This window comes from Callospermophilus lateralis, chromosome 6 (genome assembly GCF_048772815.1).
Source record: "Callospermophilus lateralis isolate mCalLat2 chromosome 6, mCalLat2.hap1, whole genome shotgun sequence".
NCBI classification, from domain to species: Eukaryota; Metazoa; Chordata; class Mammalia; order Rodentia; family Sciuridae; genus Callospermophilus; species Callospermophilus lateralis.
Window position 1 is genome coordinate 112,001,262 of NC_135310.1, and position 20,884 is coordinate 112,022,145.

The 20,884-nt window shown below is 39.4% G+C and overlaps 1 protein-coding gene across 4 annotated transcripts in view; it reads right to left on the reverse strand.

Annotated features, from left to right (window-relative positions):
• Positions 1–20,884, reverse strand: part of Bicral (BICRA like chromatin remodeling complex associated protein) — an 80,128-nt gene that overhangs the window by 14,165 nt on the left and 45,079 nt on the right. For all 4 annotated transcript variants that reach the window (XM_076858724.1, XM_076858725.1, XM_076858723.1 and 1 more), the window contains exons 6-7: positions 1,914–2,019; positions 919–1,019 (exon numbers count right to left, since the gene is read on the reverse strand). In XM_076858724.1, coding sequence (XP_076714839.1) covers positions 919–1,019; positions 1,914–2,019 — 207 coding nt within the window. The remainder of the gene's footprint in view (positions 1–918; positions 1,020–1,913; positions 2,020–20,884) is intronic.

The window sequence follows — 20,884 nt, forward strand, 5'->3', positions numbered from 1 at the left end:
TTGAAGCTCCTGTTACAAGAAGTTGAGGTATAATAGACATTTCTTACATCATTAAGGAAACAAAGACACCTTATGTGAGAACCTGAGAAATGAACAGATCCTTTACTGGGTATTCCAGGGCAGACCTAGACTGCAGCAAGTTTTATCAAACTATTAATTGGTAAACTTCATGCAGATGGAATGAAGGCCATAGTAAAGCTGAAGACAAAAAACATTTTTTTTCCCTTCTTTGGTTTGAAATGTTTTAGATTTAAAAGACTAAAGGGACTACCTACTTCGTACATGTCTGTTTATTACTACAAAAAAAAATCTCTCAGCAGGGTGCAGTGGTGCATACCTATAATTCCAGTGATTTAGGAGGCTGAGGCAGGAGGATTGTAAATTTGAGGCCAGGAAGAGTAACTCACTGAGACTCTGTCTCAAAATAAAAAATAAAAAGGGATGGAGAAAGAGCTTACATCCTTAATACTGCAAAAAAGAAAAATTAACTAACCAAACAAACAAAAAAACCCTCTCAGTACACTAAAAACAGATCTGCTTTGATTTGATGATGGGTATATGTGTGTTTTCTTTTCTTTTTGTGCTACTAGGTATTAACACAGATTTGCACACATTTGACCTGTGCTCTACCCCGGAGCTACACCCAAAGTCCCCGCTGGTATTAATTGATGAGGAGATGATGGATTCATGAAGCATTGTGAACATGTCAGAAATACACTAGACACATTAATGTTAGAAACATAAATGTAACCAAGCATGGCCTACCAGGAAGGTCTTCAGTGACCACACTGTGTGACATATAGGGGCAGGCTGGCTGTGCACACAATGCAGGATAGTAACCACAAACCAGATGACACAACCACACTCATGTTCAGTTATGCAAATTATGAAGAAGGAGCTATGCAAATAGTTTTCTACCTGCACAGCTGGCTGGCCAGGAGATGATCCAACTGCTTTTTCTTGTTGTGGCTGTGCAGTTCCTAAAGATGCCGGCATAACTTTGTTTCCAGAATCCTGTCCTATTGGAATTAATACAGAAGATAATGTTCAACAGAAATGTTAAGTCAGGTCCTCTGTATAGTCCTACAGCCCAGCATATGCAGGTGATCACACATTCTGAAAGGGAGTCCTGTTTGTGTGTGTGTGTGTGTGTTATACTGGGGATTGAACTCAGAGGTGCTCTACCACTGAGCTATACCCCCAGCCCTTTTTATTTTTCAAATTTTGACACAGGGTCATGCTAAATTGCTGAGGCTGGCTCTGGACGTGAGCTCCCCTTGCCTCAGCCTCCTGAGTCACTGGGATTATAGGTGCACCACCACACCTGGCTGAAAGGAATTTCTTTATTGTGGATTCATGAAGGGAGTAGGGTGGTATATTTATTCACAAAATTTAGAGGCAGATATTAGGGTTGGTAAAGCCTATTTAAGTAATAAATCTAACTAATTAAACTAACGGTAATAAACAGGAGCTATAAACATTATAACTTCACATTATCTATGATCTGAGAAATAGGCCTTAAGTACTTCAGAACCCCAAAATAAAACTTAAGGAAAGGAGTCCCAAAGAAGGAACTGACTAGGAATACTCAAACTTTCATTCCTTTTTTAGTATTAATTGAGTAGTTACAGGTGTTCAAAGCCTTAGAAAAAATGGCAGATATAACCCACAGTATTTTTACTTTTGGGAAGGGGGAGGATTCTAAATGTATATAAGCAACATGAGTATAATCACAAAGCCACATGTGCCAAATAATACCAGATTTGGTTGTGGAATGGATATAGAAAAAAAGAAATAATCAGAGTGGAGGTGAGATTCAGTCAAAGATTTCATGCAGAACGAGGCAGGGGAGAGTGTCCCCTGGAGTTGGGAGGACAGGGACGGCCTGCAGAGAGCTTAAAAAGGCTCCTGACCTGGCAGTGCTGTGCTCAAGAGCCCAGGGATCTGTGTTTGTCTCAGGCCGTCTGCAGTCTTGGAAGTGGACATGGGGGAGGTCTGATTCAAACATTTTTTCTGAGCCTGTGAAACATATAACCAAGATGGAAAAATTAATTTCATTATTAAAAGTTTTAATAGATTACTTAAGATGCCAAACAAGTCTCTTAATGCCTACCTGCCACCACTTTAAGATTATATAACAAAACATAACTAAAAACATTATTCTCTTATCACATTGGGAGAAGTTTGCAAAGTGCATCCTCATAAAATTTATAGGCACACTGAATTTTCTCAACACCATTCAGAGAGAATGCTGAGTTGACACCAGACTATCTTTTACACCTGGGACTATTGTTTGTTGTGTTTGGAGGCAACAAGTTCATGGGAGATGAACTAGATGGTATAAATAAAATTTTTTTTTTCCTGTACTGAAGATCAAACCCAGGGCCTTATGCATGCTAGGTAAGTGCTGTACCACTGAGCTGGATGGTATTTAAAAACTAATAAGTTCCTTTTAGTTCTTAAAAAAAAAAAAAAAAAGTATGTTTCTTTACAATGCATTTTTTTGAGGGTACTTGGGATTGGACACAGGGGACGTTTCCCCAGATCTTTTAATTTTTTTTTTAGTTGTAGATGGGCACAATACTTTTATTTATTTATTTATTTTTATGTGGTGTTGTATCCAGTGCTTCACACATGTGAGGCAAGCACTCTGCCACTGAGCCACAATCCCAGCCCTCTCCCAGATCTTTTTACTTTTTGAAAAAGGGTCTTGCTAAGGGGCCAACGCTGGTCTCTAACTTTTGATCCTCCTGTCTCAACTGGGATTACAGGAATGTGCTACCAAGCTCGGTTTATAATGCATTCTTAAATAAGAAGACAAAAGATTTTAAAAGTACCATCAAACTTCACTTAGCTGTGACACTACTACTTCATAGGACAGTTGGTTTTTCAGAGCTTTTCTTTGGTTTCATATTATAAATTCTATAAATTCTATCAGTGGATCTAGAGTTTAGTCTGACCATCCCCACAGGGGGCTTAAACTAATGATCTTGGCTCAAGCAAAATATTTTCACTCTCCATTCACATGTGGGCGCTCACACAGAGCCACCCTGGCTGTGGTCTACTTGTGTTATTATTTCTGTTCAAACAATTAATTATTCATTTGGTTTTATTTTCTAATATAAAAATGGGAAAGATTCTAACATTACCTAAGCAAGACTAGAGGAGATCATTAAAGAGTCACAAATAATCACTTTTTTCATTCTTCCATTGACAAGGAAGGACAAATCTATACTACCCTAAGCAGATAATCAACAAATTCTTGGGAAGAAAACCACAAATGGAAAGGTCAATGTCAAAACCTTCCAGTTTCCACTGCATTTCCCCTAGAAGATCCCTCACCTTTTGCTACAGGGAATCTCTCCATCTGGAGGACACCCCTATTATAGAAGGCCTGGGGCAATCAGTAACCATATGCCCTTCCCACAAATATGTCCAGGTCACGAACACTGAGGATCACCTTGAAGAAACACCTAACCAGGTAAAAGGTAGAAAAATAAAGTTTACCAGGGCAAGGCTGGTGGGATTCTGAAAAAAAAAAAAAAAAAAGAGATCAAAAGACAAATAAATGAACCAGAATTAATATGCTCAAATGACCAAAAGTCCTTACAGTGTGTTGCCATTGCACAAAGATTAGGAATTTCTTTCAACGGCTGGTTCATATTGAATAGAAGAAAGTCATCCTCATGACTTTAGAGCAAAGACCTCCTCCCTTCTTTTGTAATGGACATTAAGCCAAGGGGTATTGTACCACTGAGCTACATCCTTAGTGTGTGTTTTTTTTTTGAGAGGGTCTTATTAAGTTACTAAGGCTGGCCTTGAACTTGCAATCCTCCTGCCTCCTAGTTGCTGAAATTATAGGTGTGCACCACACCATGCCTAGCTTATATTATTACATTATTTTTTGATAAAAATGGTATTAGGCAGCTTCATCTCTCACCTAATTTATCAGATACAACCTGGAATGACTCCTGATTATCAAAACCAAATGAAACAAAACCCCTGCATGAACATGTAGTACAACTGCAAGAAAAGCAAACACAAGATCTCCACAAAAGCCAGGAGGACTGAGGCTGGAAAGAAAAAAAATCCTTCCTTCCCCTTTCATTCTCTTCCTTTTGTACTGGAATTAAATTCAGGGACGCTTTACCACTAAACTATATTCCCAGTCCTTTTTATTTTTTATTTTGAGACAGGGTCTCACTAAATTGCTGAGGCTGCCCGGGAGCTTGCTATCCTTTTTTCCCAAACTCTCGAGTTCCTAGAATTATAGGTGTGTGCCACTGCGCCTGGCTGTATCCACTTTCTTGAGCTGAGTGGTGCTTTCCAGGGGTATTTGCTCTAGTATTTAACTATCTTTTATGCTTTTTTGTTTGGTTGTTTTTGTGGTGCTGGGGATCAAACCCAAGGTCAGGCTGTGGGCAAGGCAAGCATTCTACCACTGTGCCATAGCCACATCCCCAACCTAATGCCTTTATGTTTTATGCATTTTTCTAAGTGTTTTCTATTTCAGAATACAAAAGATTAAAAGAAAACAAAAGAATAATCTAGCATCAAAGCCTAAGAATTTTCTATAATTTGAGGATATTTTTATACAGTAGTGTACAGCCTATTAAAATAGGATGAGTCTGGTGAGGTGGCACACGCCTATAATCCCAGCGGCTCAGGAGGCTGAAGGACTGCTAGGTCAAAGTCAGCTGTAGCAGTGGCAAGACTCTAGTCAACTCAGTGAGACCTTGTCTCTAAATAAAATACAAGGGGCTGGGGATGTGGCTCAAGCGGTAGCGCGCTTGCCTGGCATGCATGCGGCCTGGGTTCGATCCTCAGCACCACATACAAACAAAGATGTTGTGTTCGCCAAAAAAACTAAAAAATAAATATTAAAATTCTCTTTCTCTCTCTCTTCCTCTCTCCCTCTCTCTGCCTGTCTCCCTCTTTCTTTAAAAAAAAAAAAAAGATATAAATAAAATACAAAATAGGGCTGGGGATGTGACTCAGTGGTTGAGTGCCCAAGTTCAATCCCCAGTACAAAAAACAAAATAAAACAAAACAAAAAAAAACAAGATGAGGGGCTGGGGTTGTGGCTCAGTGGCAGAGCACCCTCCTAGCATGTGTGAGGCCCTGGGTTCAATCCTCAGCACCATAAATAAATAAATAAAATAAGTTATTGTGTCCAACTACAACTAAAAAATAAATATTAACAACAACAACAACAACAACAAAAAAAACCAGAATGATTCCTCTGGGAGTATGTTTCAGGACAAGTGTTTTTAAAATCTCCTTATCTGCTTGTGTGGGTATTGAACATCGATACTGGTGCATTTTCATCTTCTAACTACTGCCATGGCTGGACTGTACCCCTTTCCTTGGGACTAGAATACTCATTCCAATTGTTACACTGTGAGGTAGAGGCTGCGGGTGGCTCCAGTAGGGATATGGTGGCAGTAATCATCATCTACTGGGGATCTTGGTCTGTCTCCTACATTGGAATCTCCTTGATGGACCAGGACAGTATGTTTAGAAAGTTCTGCTGTCAGGTCTATACTGCCTATAGAATTTCACTGGTGAACTGTTCACCCCCAGTCCTCTCATGAAGGCAGGACTTGGGTCTGTCTTGTTCACTGCCATATCCCAGAGCAGGCCCTGGCACCATGGTAGGCACACAGTAAAAGGCTGTTAAATAGAAATAAATGAATATCACTGAGGCATAAGTCACAGGGATCTGTGCCTCCTCCCAGCCCCAACCTCCCCAGAAGCCATCAATTTCTTCCCATTTCCCCAAATTTTAAGTTGCCCCAGCGAACTATCTTTTCCAGAAATAAAATTTGTCATCATCTTGATTTCATGAACTTTTAGAGAAAACTTGCTCTTGAAATACATTTCTTCCCCAGGAATGGTAGCACATGCCTGTAATCACAACTACTTGGAAGGCTGAGGCTACTGGCAAGTTTGAGGCCAGCCTCAGTAACTTAATGAGACTCTGTCTCAAAATAAAAAGTAAAAAGGGGATGTAACTCAGTGGGAATTGATCTGTACTTCAAAAAGAAAAAAGAAAAAAGAATTTGTTTCCCCTTCACAAATATAAAAACTACTTAAGTATATACATATTCCTCATTTTAGGATAATAAAGACATTTTTTTTTAATGTTTATTTTTTAGTTGTAGTTGGACACAATACCTTTATTTATTTTATTTATTTTTATGTGATACTGAGAATTGAACCTAGGGTCTTGTACGTGCTAGGTGAATGCTCTACCTCTGAGCCACAACCCCAGCCCGATAAACCCTTTCTAAAGTAAAAAAAAAAAAAAAATCATTCAGCTGAACCACTTTAAGTGGTGACCATCTGCATTTTGTTGAGGATGTAGCTCCAAGAGTTCTACTAATATAAATGGACAATTTTAACTCTGTAGACCCATGATTTTGGCAACATGTGGATCTACAGAAATATCCCAATGTACTCAAATTATCAATTCTCTCCCTCCATCCTATACTTTAAAAAAAGCCAATTACACGCTAGCAAGATGATATTCATCAGACAACAAGCATTTCATTAATGAAGCAGACCATCTAGAATTTACCTAGCAAATCTCTGGTACCTGCCCACTGCCATAAGAATTGGTTGGGGCCAGCAAGATTGGAAAATACCCAAGGACTTCAGGTTTCTGGTCTGACATTTAAGGAAGTTTCACAGGTCTTTATTCTAACAGCTAAAGGCTAAACAAACTGAAAAGTCAAGGATTCTCCCCAGAGGGCTGGGGATATAGCTCAGTTGGTAGAGTACTTGTTTTGCATGTACAAGGATCTGGGTTCAATCCCCAGCACCAAAAAAAAAAAAAAAAAAGAATTCTAGATTCTGTCAAAGGAGTGAGGCCATAGGGCAAACCACTGCCATGTACAACAGGGCAACAGACAGGCGGACAGAGATGGAGAGTCAGGATCTACCAGGTCAGAAACCAGGGAAATGGCTGTAACTAACAAACTGCTGGAGGCTCAGTGTGGCCTGCCTGAGAGATACAAACTCCAGGGGGACCTAGTCAGAGGGGACCCTCACACTTTTGTGAGTTTTACCTCCAGGAGTTCTACCAGGTCCTCATAGTGAATATCGGAGAAAAATCTCCTCGTGCTTCCTGCAGGGGGAGGGAAAAGGAAGCATTTTGAAATATGCCAGAGCATTCTGTTCTTAACAAGGCCTGCCCTAGGAGACACTATTTTTAAAAAGCCTAATCTGATGGGGTTAATTCAGAGGAAGAGAAATAACCAACTTCTAGCTTTTTATGCAGAACAAGAAGAAATATCCAATTCTAGCCCCCAATATTCATGTACTGGAATCTTAATCTGTAATATAACAGTATTGACAGTTGGGACCTTTAAGAGGTGATTAGGTCATAAGGGCTTTGCCCTCAAGAATGCCATTATCTGGGCATGGGAATGCACACCTGTACTCCCACCTAGTAGGGAAACTGAGGTGGGAGGATTGCTTGAGCCAAGTGAGATTGAGACCAGCCTTGGCAACACAACAAGATATGAGCTCAGAAAACATTCTGCAGGAGTATGTTCTTTACAAAAGAATGTCAGTCCCCTTCCTGAAATTATGCATTCAATCTCTTGCCCTCCCACCCATTTGCTATAGAATGATGTAATAAGAACGTCTTCACCAGAAGGTGGCCTTGACCTTGGACTTTTTAGTCGTGAAAACTGAGAGGAAATAAATTTCTATTCTTTATAAATTACCCACTCTTGGTATTTTATTACAGTAGCCAAAATGGACTAAGACACACAATTGACCCAGAGAAGTGGGGTACTACTGTGAAAAGTGCCTGAAAATGTCAAAGTGGCTTTAGAACTGAATAATGGGACAGAAGCTGAAGATTTTGGAGGAGCAAACTAGAAAAAGAAACCTCTATTGCCATAATGGGGATGTTAAGGGCAATTTTGCTGAGAGATAGGAAGAAGGGCCCTTCTAGGAAATTCTGAATCTTAGAGATTATGTAAGTGGTCAGGACCATAATGCTGGTAGAAACAAGGACAACAAGGGCAAGTCTCATGAGATCTTGGACAAAAATGAGAAACCAGGTACTAGAAACTAGAATAAAGGTCATGGTTGTAATAAAGTAGCAAAAGAACTTGGCTGATTGTGTCCATGCCTGAAGGCTTTAGAGAAGGCAGAGTACATGTACAACAGGGCATGTTCTCTTTAGAGAAGAGCAATGAACTAGGATATTTGGAGGAAGACGTTTCTAAGCAAAAATATTAAAGAATCTATGTTGCTTCTTTTAATTGTGCATAACAAAAGTGAAAGAAGAAAGAAATAAATAAAAGATTAAATTAATAATTAAAAGGGAAGCATGATGTAAAAATTTGGAAAATGTTCAGCCTGGCCTTGTAAAGAACAAAAAATTGTTGTGCAAGGGTACCAGGCCAGAGGCTAGTCATTGAATCAATAGAGGATGAACTTGAAGGAATTTCAGAGACCTTTTTGTTCTTGGTGGTGGTGCTGGAGATGGAACCCAGGGCTCCTGTATACTAAGCATTCTCTGTCACTGAGCTGCACACCCTACTTCCTCATTTCAGACATCTCTGAGGCTACCCTCCCTATCACAGACCCAGAGTTCTAGGATGGTAGTGACTTGGTGGTGGTGGGGGTTGTCGTGGAATGCCCTCAAAGACTTGCTGCCCAAGGCTACCTTGGGACTTTGTTCCTGCCTTCCAGTGCAGTACTTCTCTGTTGTCCCAGCAATGGCTCAATCAGGAAGGATATATCTCATGTAGCCACTGTACAAGGCACAAGTGGTGAGCTTTGGTGGTGTCTATGTGGTGTTAATTCCGGCACCCAGAGTATACAGACTGTGGGTCCAAGCCAGCCTCCACCTAGATTTCAAAGGATGTACTGGATAGCCCGGAAGCCCCAGGTGAAACCTCCCTCCAAGATTCCAGAACTATAAAGCTGCCGGCTAGGAGAGTTGAAGACAAGAGGCTCCAACCCTTGAGAGCTGCTTCATGGGTTGAGCCTTGTAAAGTTATAGGTGGGGCAGCCCAAGCCTTAGATGACCCAACTTCTACTCAAGGGAGACAGGAAGAAGCATACAAAGTAATTACGACTCTTGCAGCTTTAAGGTTTAATGTCGTCCTTGTTGGGTTCTGGACTTACTTGTAACCAGTCACCCTTTTCCCTTTTCTATTTCTCTTTTGGAATGGGAATGTTTATTCTATGTCCGTTGTACCACTGTATTTTGGAAGCATATTACTTGTTTAATTTTACAGACTCACAGCTTGAAAGGAATTTGCCTCAGGATGAATTATGCCTTTAGTGTCAGGCATATCTGACTCAGGTAAGGTTCTGCATTTTTCACTTTTAAGTTGGTGCTGGAGTAAGTTAAAAGAGTTTTGGGCTGTTTGGGATGGAATAAATGTGAGAAGGACATAAATTCTGGGGGCCATGGGGTGGGATTCTTTGGTTTGAATGTCAAAGTTCCCATTCAAAGGGCAATGAGGTCATGAGGGCTTTGTCTACATGAATGGATTAATGCCACTATTGAGAGAGTGAATTTTTCACAAAAGGATGACTTTGGCCTCCTTCCATTTCTCATGAGTATTTTCTTGTCCTTCCTCAATTTCTCAAAAGAAATTTTAAAATATTTTTAAGTACTGGAAATGAAAATACAATTTGACAAATTTGGGGGGTGAAGCTGGATGCAGTGGCAGGCACATGCCTGTAATCCCAATTATCTGAGAGGCTGAGACAGGAAGAATGTGAAGTTCGAGGCCAGCCTCCACAACATGGTAAGACCCCTATCATACAAACAAACAAATTGGTAGAATGTAGCAAATGCAGTACTTAGATGGAAAGCTATAGCATTTAATGTATATATTAGAAAAGACAATCTAAAATCAGTCACCTTAAGAAACTATAAAAAGAAGAGAAAAAATCCAAAGAAAGTAGCAGAAAAGAAATAATAAAAATTATAGCAAAAATCAATGAAACTGAAGAAAGGAAACTGACACTGAAAATCAATGAAATTAAAAGCTGATTCTTTGAAAAGGTCAATAAAATTGGCCTCTAGCCAAGCTAAGAAAAAAGACGGAAGACACAAATTAATCACATTAGAAATGAAAGAGGGGACATCACCTCATATTCCATGGATATTAAAATAATAATAGGATGGGGTGTATAGCTTAGTGGTAGAGTGCTTGACTAACATCTGTGAGGTCCTGGGTTCAATCCCCAGCACCACAAAAAGGAAAAAAAAAAAAAAAAAACGAATTCATGAATCTGATAACTAAGATGAAATTGACTAATTCCTTGAGAGAGATAATCTGCCAAAACTCACATAAGAAATAAGATAATTTTAATAGGCTTATATGCATTAAATAAATTTAATCAAAATTAACCTCTAAAATAGAAAGCACCATGCTCAAAGGGGTTCATAGGTGAATTCTACCAAATATTTAAGGAAGAAATCTAATTCTCTATAATCTCTTCCAGAAACAAAGGGAAAACTTCATAACTTATTTTATGAGGTCAGCATTACCCTAATACCAAAACCAGAAAAAGATTTTATAAGAACATAAAAATACAGACCAGTATTTCTCTTAAATATAGATGCAAAGATCTTCAACAAAATGTTAGCAAATAAAATTTAGTATCATATAAAAAAGAATGACATATCACCAACTGGAACTTATGCAAGACATGCAAAGTTGGCTTATTTAAGAATCAATTTAATGGCTAAGCACAGTGGTGCAGGCCTGTAATCCTAGCTACATGGGAGCCTGAGATAGGAGGATAGCAAGTTTAAGGTCAGTCTTAGCAACCTGGTGAAAAAATAAAAAGGAGCTGGGGGTAAAACACTCCTGAGTTCAACCTCCAGTACAAACAAAAAGGGACTCAATTAATATAAACTATCATATAAATAGGCTAAAGAAGCTGGGTATGGTGGTGCACACCCTGTGATCCCAACGGCTTTAGAGACTGAGGCAGGAGGATTGCAAGTTCAAAACTAGCCTCAGCAACTTAGTGAGGCCCTAAGCAACTTAGCAAGACCCTGTGTCAAAATACAGAATATTAAAAAAAGGGCTGGGGATGTAGCTCAGTAGTAAAATGTCCCTGGGCTTAATCTCTGGTAGCAAAAATAAGTAGAAAGGAAGGAAGAAACAAAGGAAGGAAGGAAGGAAGGAAGGAAGGAAGGAAGGAAGGAAGGAAGGAAGAAGGAGGAAGATGGGCTGGGGATGTGGTTCAGTGGTAGAGCACTTTCCTGGCAAGGGTAAGACCCTGGGCTTGGTCTGTGGTATCACACACACACACACACACACACACACACAAAAAGTATGTATCTCAATAGGCTAACAAAGAAAAATCACAAGGTGTATCAACAGATGCAGAAAAAGTATTTGACAAAATACAACACTCATTCATGAAAACAAAAACAACAAATGTTAGCAAACTAAGGATAGATGGGAACTCTTCCAACTTGATACAAATATCTACAATAAAAGTTACAGTTAACCTACTTCTTATTATTTTTAGGTGCTTGGGACTGAACCCAGGGCCTTGTACATGCAAGGCAAGTGCTTTACCACTGAGCTACACCCACAGCCCATCAGGACTTACTTGTTTGTTTTTTGAGATGGCTCTTGATGTGTTGCCCAGGCTGGCCTTGATCTCCTGGGCTCAAGTGATCCTCCTGCCTAAGCATCCAGAGAAGCTGTGACTACAGGCACATCCCACCATGCCCAGCTAACATATTTAATGGTGAGAAACGAAGCTTTCCTGCTAAGATCAAGAACAAAGCAAGAATGTCCCCTCTTACCACTGCTTTCAACATCAACCAGGAAGTTCTAGCTAATGCAATATAAGAAAACAAAACCCACCCGGTTGATTACCTCCAGAGGGTAGTTAAGAGTTAAAATCTATGGAAGGGATACCTTGTCTCCATCTAAAATTGTCAAGCATGCCAATAGAGCAGTTTATTACCCAGAGGGGTATCTTTTTTGTATTTTAATTCAAAAGGGCACTTTCCCCTAACTTATACAAAGGCCTTTGTAAAGAGCAGCAGAGGCCCTAGAAAGCTGCTTCCTTGTGCTGCCTCTGGCCATGGCTAACTAAAACACTAAAGGTCACATCACACTCTCTGAGAACTGGGGTGAAAGGTGGACTTAAAAGGGCAGTGGTTCTCAAATGTGAGTTACATCAAGATTACCCAAGGAGCTTCTGAAAAAATGGACTTTCTGGGTTCTAACCACAAAAATTGATTCAGAATTCAATGTTATGCTTAGGAATTTACAGTTTTTAAAAGCTCTCCAGTTGATTCTGATGCATTGTTAAGTCTTGAAAATCACTGTACTTGACAGTGACTGTTAAATGCTTTACTTGAAATAATGTAGACAGCTTTGGGTGGTAATTGGTCTAGGAAATTGGTCAGAGAAAATAATAAAGAACAGAGAAGAGGCCATGTTATACTAAAGGGTCCCAGAGAGCAGGAGAGTCTGGTTTCTGACCCTTATAAAGAATTGTACTAGGGATGGAGTTGTGGCTCAGTGGTACAGTGCTTGCCTAGCATGCGTGAGGCACTGGGTTTGATTCTCATCACCACATAAAAATAAATAAAGGTCCAACAACAACTAATAAATATTAAAAAAAATTGCACTATATTTCCTGGACCTGAGCTTATTCATAGAACATATTCTCATAAACACATCAGGGTATGTTTCTGATAGCTGCAATACTTTCATAAGACATCTGACTATTTACAGTGTCCACACCATTGTGGTGATTACAGGGAAGGCAGCCAAAGGGTACCAATCACAGCCCTTCCCTCTGAAAATTTACCATCCAGAAAACACACAGGCCCTTGAAACAACGGATCAGTAGCGTATCAAAATTATGGTATTCAGGATTAGCCGAGCCTCATGACCATCTAGGAAACTTTTCGTCCTCCTAGTCAGTTTTGCTTTGAATACTATTTCATTATCTTCAAGCCTAGGAGAAAGATGAGATTTTCTGCTAACAAACTATAAACTGCATGGCCACAGACATCTTTTCCTTCCCTCTCTTTACGATGGAAGAGGCATACTTCCCATGGTCTACAGAGAATCCTGCCAATGCTCTAGAATGCATGTTTTCCTACCCATCAGCTTTGAAGAAAACTTCAAGTGTTTCTCATTTGAATTTTTTTTTCCCCTTGATCCCACACATCCTCATAGCTACTACACCATCCGTAACCTCCGTTTCTCTGAAAGGTGCCTATGCTCATTACTTGCAGTCTGGCTTCTGCGGCTACAATTCCTTGGAAATTGTCTTACCAAGGACACCAGCAGTTTCCAAGTTAGTTGCTAAATCTATTAGAAACCTTCCAGTCCTTATCTCAATGATGCCCTACTCTTCTTCCCTCCCACCTGCACTATTCTTTTTTCTCATCACCCAAGAGTCTGATCCCTACTGGCTTTACTCTTCCTCACTCTCTTTCTGTGTCCACCCCCTAACATGTTAAGATGTTCTGGGGTTTCTCTTCTGGTTGACTATATTATCTATTGATATACTAACTCTGGTCTACCTCATCTATTCCCACTGCCAGGATTACAATTTATATACTGATCAATCCCATTTTAGCCCATATTTATGTCCTTAAACTTTAGCATACATAGCTATTTTTGTCATCCAACCTGGTTGTCCTTCAGGAACCTCATACTTGACAACCGCATCCCAAACCAAACTCAATAACTTCCACTGAAGTTAAAATCTCTTCCCATTTTTTTTACTTCAGTGAACCTGAATGTGTCTGTCAGGATCCTGTGTGTCATCCTTATTATTTCTCTGTGGCCAAGCAATCACAAGGTCAGGGGTAAGGCCCTGAAGGAAAGAAAAATTGAGATAAGATGGAAAAGAACACACAGTGGATACCAGTCAGTAAAGGTTTGAACTCACAATGTGCCTGGCCTATTTAGGGGACCATGCTGAATGGAGGGCTTTGACCAGTGAAATCTGACTGCAGGTAGGAACAGGAAGCTCCCAGATGATTTGGTTCAGTCACCAAGCAAATGTTTTAAGAGACTAATGTGGTGTAAATCCATGAAAGAAGATTTATCACCTAGACAATTACTACAGTTGTCTAATTAGGGGATGGTAGGAATGTAGTGGACTGTGGAGATCATCTAGACTGCTGGTTCTCTACCCTGGCTGCAACTGAGAATCACTTGGGAAGCTTTTGGAAAATGCTGAGGAAAGGCATTAACCTTTCCTCCAGGCTGTTTAAATCAGAAGTTACAGGGGTGAGGTTCTGGGATCCATATATTTTTAAAGCTCCCTGAGTATTCTATTGCTCAGCTAGAGTTCCTCATTTTAGAGAAGAGAAAATCAGGGCTCAGCAAGTTTAAGAGCTTAGCCCACAGAACCACTCACTGGCAGAGCAGAATCAACAACTCAGCTCTGACTACTGAGCCAACTCGTTTTTCCAATACATTTCATTCCCTCTTAAAGACTTCCTTAAATCATCCATGCTCTGAACCTCTACCTTCTCTCTTATGACATGGGACTAACATCACTACTTATAGAAAGAAGAGGAAAGGTTTAGAAAGAACATGTACAGCTCCAGCACTGTCTCTGTCATTGTTAATAAAATGATTATTTTCACTATTATTGGAAAGAATGGATGTGAGATATTTTCAAAGAATTTTATAAGACTTGGTAATTTATAAAAGTATAGGAGAGTCAGGTGTGGTGGTGCATACCTATAAGCCCAGAAAATTGGGAGGCTAAGGCAAGAGGATTGCAAGTTTGAGACTAGCTTCAGCAACTTAGTGAGATCCTGTCTCAAAAAATAAAAAGGACTGAAGATGTGGCTCAGTGGTTAAGTGCCCCTGGGTTCAATCTCAGGCAGCCCCCCCCCCCCAATCTCAGGCAGTCCCTACCCCCAACCTAGCCCCCTCAAAAAAAGAAAAAATGTGGGAGAAGAAAATAAGAACATCTAGATTTTTTGTGTGTGTGGTGCTGGGGACTGAATTCAGGGATGCCACTGAGCTACATCCCCAGCCCTTTTTATTTTTATTTGAAACAGAGTCTTTCTAAGTTGCCAAGGCTGGTCTTGAACTTGGCAATCATTGTGCCTCAGCCTCTCAAGTACCTGGGATTACAGATGTGTGCATCACACCCAACAAGAACATTTAAATTTTGAAATATGTCTGAATATATGAAATTCCATAGTAAGCCAGGCAGGTGGGGTTGGAGGGAGACAGGCAATTGGGGAGGCGCAGGCGGGGCTGCAGACTTGAGTAGAGAATTTAGCCTTACTCCCTCCTGCACTCCCATACCCACTGTGCTGTAGGTGCTGTAGGCAACACGGGCTCAGCTAATCTCAAAGAATTTTAAATTTATAGATCTAAAGAGTTTTGGATCTGTAATAATGGGTTTACTTTTGTTTGATAGGCTAAATTCTTGTAAGTTATGCTTTAATCATTGACTTTAAATTTTTTAAAAATTTATTTCTTTTAGTTGTACACAATACCTTTGTTTTTATTTATTTATCTTTATGTAGTGCTGAGGATTAAACCCAGGGCCTCACACATGCTAGGCGAGTGCTCTACGGCTGAGCCACAACCCCAGCCCACATTAAATTTTTAATCCATTTATAAGAGAGTGTAAAACATAGTTACTCTCAGCATTAAGACTTAAGTTCACTGGGTTCCTTGGAGAATGGGTGATTCTAGGTTCCAGGCAAGGGGATCTCAAGGTAAGCCTACAATATCTTGTGCCAAAAAGCAAGAAAGTGCTCAGAGAAGGAGTCATGTACAGAGAAAAAGTACAGGAGCCAACAGGCCTCCATGATCAAATTTGGGACAATTTGAGTATCTAAAAGGAAAGCAATAGATTACAAGACATTCATATATAAAAGAACATATGAACTTTTAGAAATACACATTAAACTGTTACAGATGAACCAGTATGTCAGGATTAGCTTCAAAATAGCACTGCACAGGGGGACAATGGGTAGAGTAGGGATGAGACAAGAGCAGCCATGGGCTAGTAAGTGCTGTAGCTGATTGAGTGTGGGGCTCATTATACTGTTTTAACTACTCTGTTCATGTTAGAATTTTTCATAATAAAAAAAATTTAAAATGAATGCAAAATTCCTAAAAGCAAATGTGTGAGTTCATAATGTTACTTTTTTTTAAAAAAAAAGAAAGAAAGAAAGGAAAAGAAAAAGCTTTTTTGTACAAGGGATTGAATTCAGGGGCACTTGACACTGAGCCACATCCCCAGCCCTATTTTGTATTTTATTTAGAGACAGGTTTCACTGAGTTGCTTAGTGCCTTGCTTTTGCTGAGGCTGGCTTTGAACTTGCGATCTCTTGCCTCATTCTCCCAAGGCACTGGGATTCCAAGCCACCTGGTAAAAAAAGATTCTCTTTATGGTAAAATCTCAGTCAATAAATGTAGATAGGGTAGTACAATTTAAAAAATCACCATTTTTGAAACCATCAATTATAATATTTATTGAAGGCCATCAAAGTTGACATAAGGAGGGCATGGTGGCACTGCTTAGCTGCTTGGGAGGCTGGGGCAGGAGAATAGCAAATTCAGTGCCAGACTAATCAATTTAGTGAGATCTTGTCTTAAAATAAAAAATCAAAAGGGCTAGGGCACCCCTGAGTTCAATCCCCAGTACCAGGAAAAAAAAGATGTCTTATTACCCTGAGACATAAGACACATGATAGTCACTTGGTCTCAAAGCACAATCCTAGAGATCATTTCTTCACAAAAGGAGCAAGCACCTTGAGGAGAAACTGGGCAAGGCATCACCAATATTCAGCATCACCAACAATGGGACAAACTGACATTATGTGTCTTGCCCAAGCTATTATACCAGAGGGGCTTTAATGAGGAGGAAACAATTAGAAAACTCCCTATTGAGGGCTACTCTACACTATTGATGGGGCTGTTATACACTAAAGAGAGGTGACAACTAAATGAAACCAGTGCTCTCTGATTGGATTCTATAGTGCAAAACTGGCATAGACAACATTACTGGCTCAAATCAAAGAAATCTAATATAAACCACTAATGACTCTAGGTAAGTGGGCTCACTGTATTGTTCCAAATTCCCAAGTGTTTGAAAGTTTTCCCATTACAAAGATAGGGAGGAGACTTAGGTTCACACCCCAAGAAACCGGTTACACTGGTTGTCTGCAAGTAACTGGGTGGCTGGGTAGGCACTTTTCTATAACATGCGATTTTTGGAATCAAGTTAATATATATTAATATTGAAAACAAATAATAATTACATGTAAAAACTTGGCCCTAATATTAGCCCTTTATAGTATTAAAACTTGCTGAATTCAATTTCCTCAAAGAGATAAACACCAAAGGTCTCTGATAATGGTACTTTAGTTCATTGCCACACTTATAATTCATACAAAAATTTACACACAAATTATAAAGAGTCCCTATTGGTGTTTCAGATGCTGTGGGGGTTGTGATCTACATACTACTCTTCCAATTCATGCCACCTCCAAGGCTTTCCCTTTCATCAATACACCTGTTCCCCAAAAGTGACAGTAGGAGCACACTTGAAATAATACCACTGGCCTAGTTTCTGGTACTTTTTTGGTATTAAAAAGTCACAAAAAATTACTTTGAAGCTGCCTGTGTAGATTTCTTATTAGCTTTGAACAACTGAAACTTTTGTGAGTATGAGGTTTTTCCCCTTTGAAGCATTATTATCTGGCCAAAAAAAAGGGGGGGGGGGGAGGACCATACTGTAGCTGATTAGTATAATTAATCATAATAACAATAAAGCAAATCAATACATACTGATAGAAAATGATACTCAAGTGAGTGAAAATATCTATGGTATATTACAGATTATATTATATATATATATATATTCCCCCCCCCCATGTCCTCTGTACAACAAAAGCAGAGGCTATGTCTGGGAAAAATAGAAATAACCTAAAACCAGGAGACTTCAGGAAGAAACTGTGGGACTGGAGGGAAGACCTACTTTTTTACTGAACTATTTAGCAACTTTTTCACATTTTTACCAACTGCATGGTTTACTTATTTTTAAGAAATGCGCCAGGCATGGTTGCTCACGCCTGTAATCCCAGGGGCTTTGGAGGCTGAGGCAGGAGGATGACGAGTTCAAAGCCAGCCTCAGCAACAACAAGGTTTTAAGCAACTCAGTGAGACCCTATCTCTAAAGAAAATATAAAATAGGGCTGGGGATGTGGCTCAGTGGGTTGAGTGCCCCTGAATTCCTGGTACCAAAATAAATAAATAAATAAGTTTGATAAATGCTGTCTGGGAATCATTTTCTCTGTGAGGGATAAGTTTTTAAAATTAGAAGGAAATTTAGCTAACTTATATCCTGCCACAGGACATTGCAGTTAAGGTTTTGTATACTTTCTCCTAATCAAGTTCTCAGTGTTTCTTAAGTAAGAGCGTTTTCAGTTTTCTAGTTCACTACATTGTCTATCCTCATCAATTTTCTTATTTGCTTTTTGTGGAACTAGGGATTGAGCCCAGAGGCACTCTTCCACTGAGCCACATCCTCAGCCTTTTTTATTTTGAAATAGGGTCTCACTAAATTGCCCAAGCTAGCTTCAAACTTGCCATCCTCCTGCCTCAGTCTCCCCATTCTCTGGGATTAAAGTGTGTACCACCACACCTGGCTTTCTTCACCATTTTTCTAAAAGAGTAAACCATTTTTAAAAATATTTTACAATTACATGTGCATTTATCATCGAAAATTATTTTTAAACCTGTACCCAAATTTATTTGGAAACCTGTTAAATGGCTACATAGTATTTTATCATTTCAAATCATTCCCTTATTATTGGACATACGGGATTTTTAGAAAATTTTCTGCAATTTAAGAGTATCTATGTTATGCTTCATTTTGAATAAGAAAGAAGGGGAAATAAAAGATATATATGGATCTGCTTATGTGTGTGAAAACAGGAAGAAAAGTTAATTCGGGGGAGGGTGCAAAGTGACAGGGAAGGCAGGCATGGTGTATGTTAGGGTTTAGGTCTGAAATGCCCTCTAAAGACTCATGAATTGACAGTTTGGTCCCTAATGCAGCAATAATCAGAGGTGAGGGTCTCGAGATGTGACTGAATCATGAGGGATCTGACCTCATTAGTGGACTAATCCATAGATCATTTCCATGGTCTCATAGCTGATGGCATTATTGGGAGATGGTGTAAACCGTAAAAGATGGAGTCTAGTGGAGGAAGTAGGTTACTGGGGGTATGCCCAGGAAGAAGGACAGTTCTTGTTCCTAGCCCCTTCATCTTTCTGCTTCCCAGCTACCCTGAGGTGAGCAGCTTTGCTCTGCCAAGTTCTTTCATTGGAATCTTTTCTGCCTTGCCTCAGGCCTAGAAACTACAAACAGAATCAGCTGACTATGGACTCAGATGTCAGAGACTTTGAGTCAAAATAAATCTTTCTTCCTCTGCGATGACTTTTCTCCCAAAGGCAAAAAGCTAACTAACATAGGGGAGGAGGGAGTTCAGTCCAGGTCTATGTTCTGCGCAGCCCCAACTGTGCCACCATGCTAATGGCTGATGTGTTCCAAGGAATTAAGTAGCCAGGTGTGGTGGGACACTCCTGTAAACCCATTATTCCAGAGGCTGAGGAAGGAAGATTGAAAATTCAAGATCAGCCTATGCAACTTAGTGAGACTTTGTCTCAAAAAAAAAAAAAAAAGAGAAAAAAAATATGCTGGAAATGTAGCTCAGTGGTACAGCACTTTGCCTAGCACATGGTGCAAGGCCCTGGGTTCAATTCCCAGTACCCAAAAAAACAAACCAAAACAAAAAAACTCCAAAACAATGAACCCAAATAACTTTGAATACAGTATTTTCACTATAAATTCTTAAGCTAAAGACAGCACTATGAAACAATATTGAAGTCTAATTAGTAGATCTATACTCATAATGATGAAAAACATGGATTAACAATTCTAGGGGCTGGGGTTGTGGCTCAGTGGTAGGAATGCTTGCTTAGCAAGTGTGAGGCCCTGAGTTTAACTCTCAGCACCACATACAAAATAAATAAATAAAATAAAGTTATAAAAGATATATTTTTTTTAAAAAAATAACAATTCTAAAGCTACTTACTACAATTCTAGGATTGAGCAAACAAATATATTGTGGACCTGTCTTTATTGCTTTTAGAAAAGGAAGCTACGAGTACAAAAAAGAAAGAGGCTTGAGTGAATCCAGTAGTTGTAGGATACAATTAGAAGTATCAACATAAACTCATAGCTAATAATTATACATTGATAAATACATATGAATATTGAGTATTGCATATGTATAAATAAACGTATTTACCAGTTGAGATGACCTCAGTAGCTTTGAACTTACAGAGTGCTCAGACCTTGCTTTCTAAATATTATTCTCCAGAAGGAGGAGTAAATCTCCTTGTAGAAATTGTTGATTCTAGGAAAGGGTCACAGAATTTAAAAGATGAATATGGAACATCTTTTTCTTTTTTTTATTTTTTATTTTGAGACAGGGTCTTGCTAAGTTGCTAAGGCTAGTCTCAAATTTGCAATCCTCCTGCCTCAGCTTTCCAAGTTGTTGGGATTGCAGGCAAGTACCACCATGCCCAGATAACAGGGAACATTTTGTTTTGCCAGAAATCAAAGTAAGTGCTCAAAGCACCACAGAAACATGTCAGAAAGATCAGCAGCCAATTTGGAGGGGTGCCCTTTGGCCAAATTTGGGTTAATTTGAGCCTCAAAATAAATGATTACAACAGTTTATAACTCACTGAGTAAAATCCATGAGTAAGAATCTATGTGCTCAACTGATATAAACAAACAAACATGTAAAGGGAAGAGAAGGAAAAATCTCTTCCTTAGAGTAGAATAGTGATGATAT